The sequence below is a fragment of the Sander lucioperca genome, chromosome 9 (assembly GCF_008315115.2).
Source record: "Sander lucioperca isolate FBNREF2018 chromosome 9, SLUC_FBN_1.2, whole genome shotgun sequence".
In the NCBI taxonomy this organism is placed as follows: domain Eukaryota; kingdom Metazoa; phylum Chordata; class Actinopteri; order Perciformes; family Percidae; genus Sander; species Sander lucioperca.
Window position 1 is genome coordinate 24,574,117 of NC_050181.1, and position 13,307 is coordinate 24,587,423.

Here is a 13,307-nt window from a genome sequence, read left to right on the forward strand (position 1 = left end):
CATGTAATCATGCACACTGACAGTTCTATTTTTACACAGCAGGACTGGGACTTCTCTCAGGCTGAAGGCCATAATGATCTGCACTGCAGCAACAGGAAAGTGAAGTTTCTCCAGACACACATGTGGGAAACTTTTGCTAACAGCTCCTGACACGTTTAACCCTCCTGCTGTCCTTGGGTCATAATGGCCCAAAAACGAACATGGATCAATGCTTTACGCAAGAAAAATGAAGGGTCAGATCAGTACTTTCATTAAATGTTGGGTGTTCTATTACAATTTAAAGCATTTGAAAAAAAAATAAAATGGTTTCTAAACAGTATCCGGACTAAACTTTGACAGTCTGTAATTATCTACTCAACCGTAGTCTATTTCCACGACGTTCCACTTCCGGGATTGCTCAGGTCCCGCCGAAGCCTTCTTTTTAGGCCGGATGCTTCCTTTTTTTTTGTGTTGGAGTTTTGAACTCCGGTGGATTTCTGAGGACTATGGTTAACTGCTCCTCAGATCTCTGCAGGGTAAATCCAGACAGCTAGCTAGACAATCTGTCCAATGTGTTGCACGGCTAAGACGATATTCACAGTTGGCGTCTTTTTTGATGAGAAAAAGTTGACTAGGGCGCGTTTGTAGTGAAAAAAAAAGCTGGCAGGTTGGTTTTTATTCCAGCTGCTGATTGTAAAATAAGTTTGGATATAATGAGAAGCTTAAAAAAAGTTTCTTTGTGACAATATGACGGTTTCAGGCACATCAGGCTGTCACCCTCACAGCCTCTGAAACACTTCCAGTCTGAGAAAGATGCACTTTAAACCCATCAAACTCAGCCTGAGTCACATTTCATGCTGGGTGACACCGAAAATAGCACCTCGGGAGTCTCCCGAATTTGTTTTGCCAGAGTTTTTTGGCTTTCTGCGGAGAAATCTGACTTCATGAAGCAACCAGAGGTTTGAAAATGGCTGTGAGGGCTCAACACTAGTGTCAGATGTCATCTCTTAAAAGTGGCGAAGCTGTCAGTTTCCAGGCAACAGAGATGGACAACAACTGCAGGGATGCCAAGCTAGACTTTAACAAGTGCCTTCAAGTGCGGTCGGAAACGCCGAAATCTATAAACGATCTGACGGAAAACAGTTAACTGTGAAATAGAAAGTCGACTTGTGTTTTGTTGGGTGGGGGTTAAGAACACGACGTCACACAAACGGGCCGTTTCATTGACACTCCCCCCTCGCTGCACCACCGTGCTACAAATCACTGGATCGCTTTGGTTGGTCTGAACGCCCCGTTTCCAGTTTATTCAACTCACCTGTCATGCCGTAGCGCTCTCATATCGACGAACACAGTCGTGGGGTCGGGTCCTGAGGTTCCCTGAGAAACAACATCAACAACAACAGCGTCACACCGTGTCCTTTAACACAACTCCTGCCCAGTGGTGTAGTCTAGTTCTTTTGTAGTGAGTATACTGTCATTTATTCCCTCCCAGCATTAGACTCGCCCGTCCCAGAGCGACAACCTCATAGGTTATTTGTAACATTACTGCGTAAAGCATCAGCCTCATCTGGGATCATTTTCTGTACTTTCTGTAGGTTAACGTTAACATCAGCTGCGGTGTCACTCGAAGCGGCAGTATAGCTTCAGGGGCAGACTTACCAAAACACTGAAAGAGCGTAGTTTAAATTTTGCTTTCGTTTCATATATCTACTTTAGTGATTCACATTAGTTAATTTCAAATTTGCGCAGAGAATGACCGCCAAGCAACTGTGTTGTTGTTCCTAGGCGACCCGCACAACAGACGGGGTGAATTTACGAACGTGAGTGTGAAAGTTCGTAACACTTTACTTGAAGGTATCTACATAAGAGTGACATGACACAGTCATGAACACATGACATAATCATGACACATGAACTCTAACCCTAACCCTAACTCTAACTCTAACCCTAACCCTAACTCTAACTCTAACTTGTCATGACAAAAACCGAATGACACTTACTGACAGAAGCGTTATGTCATAAACATTTATGACTTGTTTATAATGTGTATGACACGTTCATGAAAATCGTTTTTTTATACAGGAATTATTTTATGGAATAGTCTTCCACTTCATATTAAAATGGCAGCAACAAAAAGGGATTTTAGAGGTAAAGTTAGGGTCTACTTATGGAATAAAATAGACAATTAAGTGAAAATAAAATCTAGACTGGGGATAGGGTAATTTATTGCTTTTGTAGTTCATGGTGTTTTATCTGGTATTTTGATGTGTAGTTTTTTTATTTTTAATTGTTTTAACCTTAGAAGGACTGTATGTGTTTTGCATGTGTTGTATGTCTCGTCTCTCTTACATCAGGGACCATGTTGGAAACAAGTGTTTTTCGCTTTTACATGTTATCCCTTGGATACCACCTCCCCCCCTTGTTGTCTTTCTATATCCATAAATAAAACCATACCAAACTATGACAGTGTCATGTCACTCTTATGTAGATACCTTCAAGTAAAGTGTAACCGAAAGTTCTCTCACAAAAAAATCATCGTTACGTAATGTTATCCTTGCATTAGTGGGTATACGGAAATCCTTGACCGTTCCTAGTGGGTATACTGCGTATACCTGCGTATCATTTAGACTACACCACTGCTCCTGCCACTGTACAACTGCACGACAACCACTTCCTCTACTGCTACTCCTACCAGAGGATGCTACTGCTCGTGCATGAGTGCTCACAGACACAAGCTTCTCCCTCCACAGCGGAGGGAGAAGCTTTGGCTTTGAGAAAAAATGATGGGATCCCACAAAACCTCTACAACATTTGACAAAATGGAGGGGAGAACAATGTGGGAGCGACAGCAGCGGGATGATCTTTTTAGGGAAATCAGCAAAACATAAGACAGATTAACCCTCATGGTGTCCTCGGGTCAAATTTAAACAGTTTTCAATCAGTTTTTTTATATCAGAAATATGGGAAGTTGAAATGAGTGCTGTAAATGTCGCGAAAAGTGACAAAAACAATGATAAAAACAAAAACAATGATAAAAACGTCAATAACACCGGGAGAAAACGCCAAAAAGTTTGGAAAAATGACCAAAACATCTAAAAAAAAAAGCTATGAAAATGTTGAAAAAAGCGACCAAGAGATGGAAAAAAAACTGCAAAAACAAAAAAGAAAAAAGAACTTTGCAAAAAGCAACCAAAACGCTGAGAAGAGACAACAAAAGTGTTTTCTTCATGGTCGACGGGAAGACAACACAAGGGTTAAAATAAAGATATCCCAAAAGAAAATAAAAAAATTTCTTTTAGAGGAAAGAAAGAGAGGGAAAAGTGATATCAAGCCAGGGGGAAAGAAAGATGGAAGAAAGGGGTGATGATGACGTAGCTGAGTGATTGCATCCTGGTACATGAAAACTCCTAAATGTGAGGAAAAACTTCCAATCAAGTCAGAGAAAAGGAAAGAGCTAAAGACCCCCGTTCCGACCTCTCTCCCTCTCTCTCTTCCTCCACCACCCCTCCATCCCCCTTTTCTCTCTCAAGAGGGTAAACAGAACCTGCCACCGGACACACAGCGGCATGCTGGGAGTCAGAAGCCCGCACACCCAGAGCACAAAATGGCAGATAGCATCATCTCCATGAGGCAGCTAAATAGATTACTTCTCCAACTTTTGAAAGTCCACCAGAGGAAGAATATTTAACGACTGACAAGTGTTTGGAACATACGGACCAATGGAGGAGAGGTGGTTTGAGAAGCTTCTATAGACTTTTTAAAATGTCTTTACACCTTTATTTTTTTGTTTTGACTCTGGGTCACTATAGCAATATATTGGTGCCTGGTTACACCAGAGCAGCCTGGTCGCACAGAATTCCGTGAAATTATCACGTATGTGGTGGTGGCAAGGAATGTGTGAAAAATCCGTGTGGCCACCACGGAAAACAATGCCAATGTAAAGTCAATGAGAAGATGACGTAGCATTAAGAGCGACTACGGTACCGAGTACTATGTAAGGCCGAAATTCCGCGTAGGGAGGTTGGTTGGGGTGGTGGATGGGTCAAACACAGGACTTTCATCCAGGAGAACGGGGTTCGTGTCCCGCCTGTCAAGTTTCCTAAAGTCGCTTTCTTCTTTTCCGTTCCGTTCTTCCTGCGTGTCACGGAACCGTAAGCCCATCCACGACCTTTTCCTTAACCCAACCGTGCCGTTCTTCCAGCGTGTCACGGAACCGTTTCTTAACTTTTTTTAACTATTCCTTAACTCCAGGGGCCGTGTTTATTTAACGTAATTCTTCCGTGGGCCCATCACGGAATGTTTTGCGATTCCGTGAAACTGCCACAGATTTTGAGTTAAGGGGCCGTGTTCATGTCACGGAATTCTGTGAGATCAAGTTGACCAGAGAGTTATACTGGGTAAACCCAGCCTGATCTGCCGGCGATTTGATTTCGCCCTGCAGCTCAGGCTGGAAACCTGTACATCTTTCTATCCTGCTTCCGTTACAAATTTGCGGGGACCAATCACAAACTGGCTTATCCACCTGGCGCACTATTGGCGGGTTTAACACGATGACGATCGAGCGACCAAGCAGCTTTTTGTTTACATTCAACATGACAGCCACCGAAGCGCAGCAACGATGATTGTATGAAGGGAACCCGTTGATGCCATTATTATAATTGAATTATTATGAATTATTATAATTAAAAATTAATTTTTGTCATTGTCATTGCGATATCAACTTGCGCAATAAACGTGAAAGACATTTAGTGTAAAAGAGTAAAAAAACTGCACTTTAAAATGTAACTATCATTCTTTTCTTTTTTTGTTCAATAGTTCAACAACCAATTTGTTGTATTTTAGCAGTATGCTGAAAGCGGCCGAACTGAGTACACTGTTTATGTATCGCAAGTGATATCGCTATACTCAAAATAATCCTTAAAAAACCTGGATCTAAGCCAGCTGAGGAGTGAAGTGCTGGTAAGCAGAGGGGGTGGAGGTGGTTGGGGGGGGTGATGGTGGTTCCCTACCTGGTCAGCAAGCTTTCCCAGCCTGTGAGGCTACAGCAGCAGAGAGGGGGCGGAGGAGGAGGTAAGGAGGTAAGGAGGGAGGGCGGAGACAAACCCAAGTATGAGATATGTGGGTGGGGTTATGGTTAAAACAAGAAAAGAGGAGGGAAGGAAAAGAAAAAAAATGTCAAAATAGAAAAACTCAAAGAAATAAAATAAGCAGTTAGGACTGAAAAAAAAAAAAAACTAGTGCTGGGCGATATGGAGAAAATCAGATATCACGATATTTTTGACCAAATACATCGATATTGCGACGACATTGTAGGGTTGACAATTGGTGCTTTCCCCAAAATATTTTATATATTAATAATCATCAATAATGTGTTGAACAGTTTCAGGTGAAATTATAGAGAAAACATAAATAAATTGTTTTCCCAGCGATATACTGACTATGTTCACATGTATGCACAAAAATGTGTGATGTTAAAACAAATCTACAATTCTTCAAATGATATTCGGTGTTTGGTGTTTTAAGCCCCCAACGTTGCTTTCCAGGCAGCGCTGCCTGGAAGGCACTAGGATTAGGCAATGGTTAGGGTTAGGGTGTGGACACACAGAGCTGATAATCAGCCGTTGGACAGTCTGGGGAGGTCAGTGAGACGAGTCTGTTCAGTGTGTTCCGTGCCGTCGTCCGTCTGAGGGGCCGTCGTCCTTCATTTTGGCCGATTTGACATGTATAATCTGCGGGGTGGGCACTGCCGGCAGTCAGACTCAAATGACCCATCTGATTGGTAGAGTGCTAACCCGGAAACGGGGAGCGGGATGAGCGTGACTAGAGTCTCTCAAAATCTGACAAAAATCTTTTAAACTGACCTTTGTTGATCTGAAATGAAGACAGATTCAGCAACTGCACGGCCTATTTCTCTCTTAAAATGTTTTCAGAAACACGTTTTGTATTCTGAACAAGCCACCATAACAGTCTGGATTTGAATTTCCGGAGAAACCAGAACCACGTGACGCGTTCGTCCAATCAGCTGCCGGTTTTCATTTTTGGGCGACAATACAGATTAGCGCCGCCTGCTGTTATGGAGACGTATTACGTCTCGTCGCTTTGGTGTGTTCTGAGGCACTTTTTTGACTAACTCGGGGACACTGATCAGTCCAACTGCCTTTTCTGTCGGCTCTGTGTGTCCACACCTTAAAGGTTAAGGTTAGACTTGAAGTCGACGGTCGCAGCGCTGCCTTGAAGTCGACATTGGGGGCTTAAAACACCATCGAGCATGATATTTCCTTAAAATGTTTCACAACAGATTTTCTGAGAGAATTGAGTTAGTATGTGTTTGTTATTATCAATTTAGACAACGTAATTGTATATCACGATATCTCGTTATATGATTTCATCACGATATGATTCCATTGAAAGACGATACATTATCATATTGAATTATCGCCCAGCCCAAACAAATGTTAGTTTTAGTCATTTAAAGCTGCTGGAAAATAGTTAATAGGTTTGTTTAGATTACAGAGCAGTCATTTATGGCGTTTTTCCATTACATGGTACCTGCTCGACTCGCCTCGACTCTTTTTTGGTTTTCCATTATGAAAAAAAGTCCCTTTTTTAGTATCACCTCCGTCGAGGTTCCAAGCGAGCTGAGGCGATACCAAAAGGTGACGTGAAAACCTGCAGACTACTGATTGGTCGAAGAGAATGGTCACTAATCACTGCGTCATCATTGCTAGGGACGGACAGGGGTGTCCTGAACGCGATATTACGAATCCCACTATGGCCACGCCAAGACCCGCCACTCAATAGCATTTATTGGCCAGGCGTCCAAGGTAACGTAACCCCATTGGTTCAGGTCCTGTCCCCTGACCAATCGGCTATCCTAACCTTAACCACTCAAGGTCAAATGGCTTACCCCAACCAATCGAGCTGCTTCGTAGGGTGGGTCTTGGCGTGGCCATAGTGGGATTCGTAAATTTGCGTCCTGAACAAACCCCCCATTTTAAAATACTTTAGCCAGCAGTGGCGGCAGTTTCCTGTGGCATGACGACCAGTCACGCTCGCCTCACGGATGAGGCGGTACTAAATCTGCAATGGAAAAAGGAGGACGGGGCACCACGGCCGAGTCGAGCCGAGCCGAGTTGGTACTAGCAGTGGGTAAGCGCCATTAGTATACTGCATAATTATTTAGTCATTTTATGACTGTATTATAGTCATTTTACTGCAATGTTAGAGTATATTGACCCCGTGCAGTTAGAAATCACTGTTCTGTACGACAGCATTGTACTGCTGAATAAATGATGTTAAACATATGTATTAACATTTCAAAACCCTCATTTTATCGGACCACTAATATTCTATAAAATGGTCAGCAATTTTTAAATTGAATACAAACTTGGCAATACACCGATAATGATTGAATTATATAGAGCAGATCACAAGATATCCTTTTATTCCTTTAGTAGCAAAAGGGAAAACAACATTTTTTTGACATGTACATGAACTTGGGCAATATCCTGATTTGATCCACTTAAGGTTGCAAATCATAGCGGAGATGTAAAAGCAATGATCTGCTTGAAATGGAAGGATGACGCTGAACCCCAAGAGGATCACACACGAGGAAAAAAGCTGAATGTCTAAAAAAAAAAAAAAAGCAGCTAGTTTCTCATTGTGAGTGCACAATTTCTATTTTGAATCCAGCCACAAACGCCCTGAGAGAAAACCAGGAGCGGAAATTCAGACCGACCTGCAGGCAGATGGCCAGGTTGACCCGGCAGCCGAAGGAGGTGCTGACGGCTCGAGGGTGCAGTCCCAGGTCCTTGAAGAGTTTGGAGAAGGACTGTGTCAGGGCTATCCTGGGACGCTCCTCCGCTACAACCACACACGTCCTCACCCGAGACAAGTCCAACCCTCGAGACTGAAGCGGACACAGAGGAAGCAGATGACATTTGGTATCTGTGAGCCGTTCCCTTTTATCTCTGCATGCCACTTTAAAGCGTCCCTATTATGTGTCTTTTTTTTCGTGGTCCTGCTTGACATGTTATCCGCTACCTGTAAAATGCACCCCCCCGGACTCATATTGGTAGAGAGGCTTTTAAAAGGGTAGGGTTGCTGCCAGTACATGTTAGAGTGGAGCAGTTAAAGTTGAATCATATGTATAATGTCATAAATGGCTCTGCTCCCAAATATCTACATTCCCATATAAAAATGGTTCATACACAGCATAATCACAATACCAGGGCTAGTGTCCGTTCTTGTGAAGTGCCCAGAGTCAACAATGCAGCTAGAAGTTCTTTTTTTTATACAGGTATAACATTGTGGAATAATCTGCCGCTTTCCCTCAAAAGTGTAAATACCAGAGGGGCTTTTAGACACAAGGTTAAGGCTTTCTTATGGAATAGAGTAGCCAATATTGTTTAATTAGAGTAGACTGATTATTTTATGTGATTTATGATTCTCTGATTTTAGAATGCTTATAAATCTTGAATGATCTGTATTATATGTTATTGTCTTTGACCTGAAATAGGTCTTTGTTATGTGTTGCATGTTTTAACACCAAGGACCATGTTGGAAATAAGTGTTTACACTTTAACATGCTATTCTTTGGATTATGTTGTTTGTCAAATCCAAAATAAATCAAATCAAAATTGACGCCCTGCTACGCCCTTCACTGCTACTACTATTATTTCTAGTCATAGTTCTATAATGTTTATTGGTACTATAATTGCCACTGTTCATCACACCAACTGCTATAATTATTATAAATCACATTTCTCCATGTCTGTGTCTCTGTATTTCTGTATCTGTGTCTCTGTGTCCCAACCGGCAGCGGCAGATGGCCGCCCACCGAGAGTCAGGGTCTGCCCGTGGTTTCTGCCTGTAAAAAGGACGTTTTTCCTCGCTACTGTCGCACCAAATGCTTGCTCGTGGAAAATTGTTGGGTCTTTGTAAATTATAGAGTGTGGTCCAGACCTGAGACAACTCCTGTTGCGATTTGACACTATAAATAAAATTGAATAGAATTTTAGTGTGTTATATAGTTTTTTGTGTATGTAATAGATGTATAAAATACAAAAAACAGATTTCACTCCAAATGGAGATTTCTCTCCCACAGGCAACACTTTTTCTCAACTGCCTGAAACGCCTTCGCCCACATGCCTGTGTCCTCAATTAATGATGTCATTGATTGAGAAAGCCAGGAGCTGCAGCAATGGGCAGTATGGTAAACACAATACGTTTTTTGAACATCAAATCATGTAAAACCTATTCTAGAAGACCCCAACAGTACAAATATGATGCTGAAAAGGAGAACAATAGGAGCTCTTTAAATTCATAAAATATAAAGGGTACAACACAAACTCTTCTGGAGACATAGCGTCCCTTTTACCTTCAGCAACTCGGTCTGCAGGCCGAGGCCTTTGGTGCAGAGCTCCATGACGCTGTAGGAGCAGAAAGTGTCGCGGACTTTGTACTGACTGACGACCGACAGCCAGAGAGCCGGGTTCACCTCCAGCTCGGCCGGAGGGATCAGGATGGACTGGTGACCTGAGTACACACTGCACAGAGGAACCAGACAAGAGAAAAGACATCGCTAGTACTGTTGGGTATGTTCAAGCTATAACAAGTTGTAAAGATGCTCTTCAAAACAAATCTTCCTCTTTGACCTGACTTCACCCTTTCTTCTGCATCTACCCTTCCTGACTAGAATGGGTATTTAAAGGTCCCATATCGTAAAAAGTGATATTTCCATGTCTTTTTTTAATTATAAAGCAGGTCGAGGTTGCTTTATAAAAACTATGAAAGTATCAAAATGCTCAATCCACAGAGAAATGCACACAGCCCGTATTCAGAAACGAGCCGCCAGGACTTGTACGGACTGTACGGTTGTAATGTCACAACTATACTATATATTGGTCGAAAGTGGCTCTACAGTGCCGTTACAGTCTGTCCCCGGCTGCAATGATGGTGCAGAGACGCAGAGAGCAGGCTTAAAGAGACAGGCGCTAAAACTGAGAGTTTCAGAGGGGTGGAAACAGGTATATTCAGACAGACAGTATGAGAAAAATACTGTTTTTTTTTTTTTTAACATTACAGCATGTAAACATGTTCTAGTAGAAACCCAAAATACATGTATGAACCTGAAAATTAGCATAATATGGGACCTTTAAACACCAGTCGTAGATTTGGCAACAAAGAGGTTAGCCGTGAAAGGCAACATGCACTGCCATTCAAGAAGCTGAATTTAGCTAGTAGCAGGCTAAGCTAACGTCCAAACCAACGCGTGTCGAGACAAAACGACTGATTTAACATGCACTAAATAACTTAAACCAGCTAGTTTGCATTGCTTATATATTGAATGATAACACTAAATTGAGCTTTTTTTTTTTTTTTATTTGTCTGACCTGCAAAGGCACCAGAGGACGAAGCCCAGGCCGCAGTACGGGTCCAGGCAGATGGCGACCTCCCTGGACGGGTAAAGCTCACACTGCAGCTTGATGGAGCGGCAGAAGGCACTGGTGGCTGTGTGAGACATCTAAAACAGCAGAGACACACACACACACACACACACACACACACACACACACACACACACACACACACAGGGCACTCAGAAAACAGTCGTCCATGCATGGAGATATTTTTACATTACATGTCATTTAGCTGACGCTTTTATCCAAAGCGACTGACAATTGCTATATATCAGAGGATGCACACCTCTGGAGCATCTAGGGGTTAAGTGTCTTGCTCAGGGACACATTGGTTGATGTATCATAGTGGGAATCAAACCTGAATCTCCCACACCAAAGGCATGTGTCTTATCCACTGCACCACCACCATATTTCTCTACAGTGCAGCTTCTAGAAACACATTTTAGTTTACTAGGGTCTAGGAAAGAAATGGAGATATTCTCACTGGTCTGTGACCTTTTGTGCAGTCTTGTATTAAGTACTTTTAGATTTCTTACTTGAGTAAAAGTCTGTACTTTACTGTACTTCAGTATCAAAAGTTATTATCTGATATTAAGTGTACTTACATGTTAGAAGTAAAAGTAAAAAAAAAAAAAACTTTGATTATGAACTTCATTGTGGCTTCCTTATAGTAAAGCATAACGTTCAGGGTTTCCACATCCTTCTTAAACATCAAATTCAAAGTATTTTCCAGGACTTTCCTGGCACATTTCCCTCAAGTTAAAAATTCTACTTAAGGACAGTAACAAAGTATTTGTACTTTGTTACATTACAACACTGCTTTTGTGATCTTTTATCTTATTTTCTTTTTTTTTTTAAGCAGAAAGGAGAAACAGAGTATTTTTGTTCAGCCTCAAACACAAAGCAAATCTAAAGTTGGAACTTCCTGCTTTGCTGGAGCTAAAAGCGATTCATAAACTAAAAAAATGAGTCCACAGGGCATTGATTAGCATAACAAAACTCTGGGTGCAGCAGTGACCTGGTGAATTGACCGACTTGTTTTTTTTCTCTCGCTGTGTTTTGGCACCAGCGCTGCCCGTCGTAGCGTTAATACTCCGCCGGCGACTCATTTGCTCATTAAGAACGTCGATTAAACATTACGGACAGGCAATTTAGCAGCAGCACATGAGCAGATATGCTGGCATTGTTTCCTCCTGCCCTGCTTTTCCTCTTTGCTGATTAGTATGTGTTTCTCAAAGCGCTCGTTAATGAGGCTTTTGTGTTTGTTGTTATTGTGATTATGCAAAATGAGGAAGCAACAGTCGCTGACGATGTGAACATTGTCAGAAGAAATATTGGGTGGCATACAAAGTATGATACAATGCCCAGACATGGAGAATTATTGGTAGCATTAAAGAAAAAGGTTACACTTTACTTGAAGGTATCTACATAAGAGTGACATGACACTGTCATGAACGTGTCATAAACATTATAAACAAGTCATAAACGTTTATGACATACCGCTTCTTTTAGTAAGGGTCATTGGGTTTTTGTCATGACAAGTTAGGGTTAGAGTTCATGTGTCATGTGTTCATGACAGTGTCATGTCACTCTTATGGAGATACCTTCAAGTAAAGTCTTACCTAATATTTAATAATAAGCTATTGCTCTGTTCACTTTGGCACTACCACCATTGAACACACTCTACCATAGCACCTTATCATGGTCATTGCATCATCATAGTCAGTCCATATCAGACCTTTGTGATCACTTCACAAATTGTTAACTCTTTAAATTTCTGTGAGTGATTTTTATGTATATGAGATATATGTGTGTATGTGTTTGTTGTGTTATGGTTGTCTAAGCTACTGGATGCCTAAAAAACCCTTACCAAATTATGGTAAGGGTTAGTGTTAGGGCTAGGGTTCAGGTGTCATGACAGTGTCATGTCACTCTTATGTAGATATCTTCAAGTAAAGTGTTACCATTTTACAGCTTTCCAGGAAACAAAGATATATTAGATCAAATATAAAGAAATTGAATTTGCAATGTGCAATTAGAATTACATAAATCAATCATAATGTTTTGTTAATGTTCATATTACTGTTTATTGTGTTCGGTCCAAATATATGGACAAAATTGTATTATGATGCTTTAGCAACATTGTTATTGAAACTTTCATGCCAATAAAGCCCCTTTGAATTGGAATTTAGAAATAAGATTTCTGTAGTCTAATGTGGCTTCCTTCATCTCAGATCTGGACATCATGATTAGGAGAGAATAAGGCTACATTAACAGGACGTTTACATGCACACCAATATTCCACTATTATTCCGAATATGACAATATTCCGAATACAGGTCACGTAAACAATATATTCCGGTTAGATATTCCGAATAAGACCTTTTTCCAAATATAGCATTTTCCGATTAAGACATGGGGATATTCCGGTATTATTCAGGTTTTAGAAGCATTCTTTGGACATGTATACAGCGCATTCAGAATATGTCTCAATCTGGGTTTTTACCGCAGTTTATGGCTTCTTGGCTGTTTACGGCTTACGGTCAGCTCTGTGCGTTGCTATGGTTGCTGTACACAAACCAACCAGCCAACAGTTTGCAAGGCTGCAGACCTGATAAGAAGGTGAAACACAGCTACTTTTAAACATTATCAAAGACTTTTGGATATGCGCACACACCGCTACGCCGACCTTTTCAAGAAGCTGGTTGAAGGAATGAAAGAGGGACGCTGTGTCCGCACGGTCCAACAAGTCCGCCACCGTTGGTGAACTTTGAAAAAAATCGTATTTTGCACGGCTACATTAGCCATGTAAACAGCTTAGTGGGAATATCGTCTTTTTCGGAATTAGGGCAAAAAACGGAATATTATGTGCATGTAAACATACTCATTGATACGTTTTGGTTTCAA

At 41.4% G+C, this 13,307-nt stretch overlaps 1 protein-coding gene across 6 annotated transcripts in view; it reads right to left on the minus strand.

Annotated features, from left to right (window-relative positions):
• The window catches only part of LOC116043966 (disco-interacting protein 2 homolog C), a 270,352-nt gene that overhangs the window by 11,500 nt on the left and 245,545 nt on the right, over window positions 1-13,307 (minus strand). For 4 of the 6 annotated variants that reach the window (XM_031291010.2, XM_031291008.2, XM_036004916.1 and 1 more), the window contains 5 exons: window positions 10,374-10,504; window positions 9,359-9,527; window positions 7,718-7,888; window positions 4,989-5,018; window positions 1,295-1,356 (listed from right to left, as the gene is read on the minus strand). In XM_031291010.2, the coding sequence (XP_031146870.1) occupies window positions 1,295-1,356; window positions 4,989-5,018; window positions 7,718-7,888; window positions 9,359-9,527; window positions 10,374-10,504 (563 nt within the window). The remainder of the gene's footprint in view (window positions 1-1,294; window positions 1,357-4,988; window positions 5,019-7,717; window positions 7,889-9,358; window positions 9,528-10,373; window positions 10,505-13,307) is intronic. The other 2 variants (XM_031291012.2, XM_031291011.2) reach the window with 1 other exon arrangement.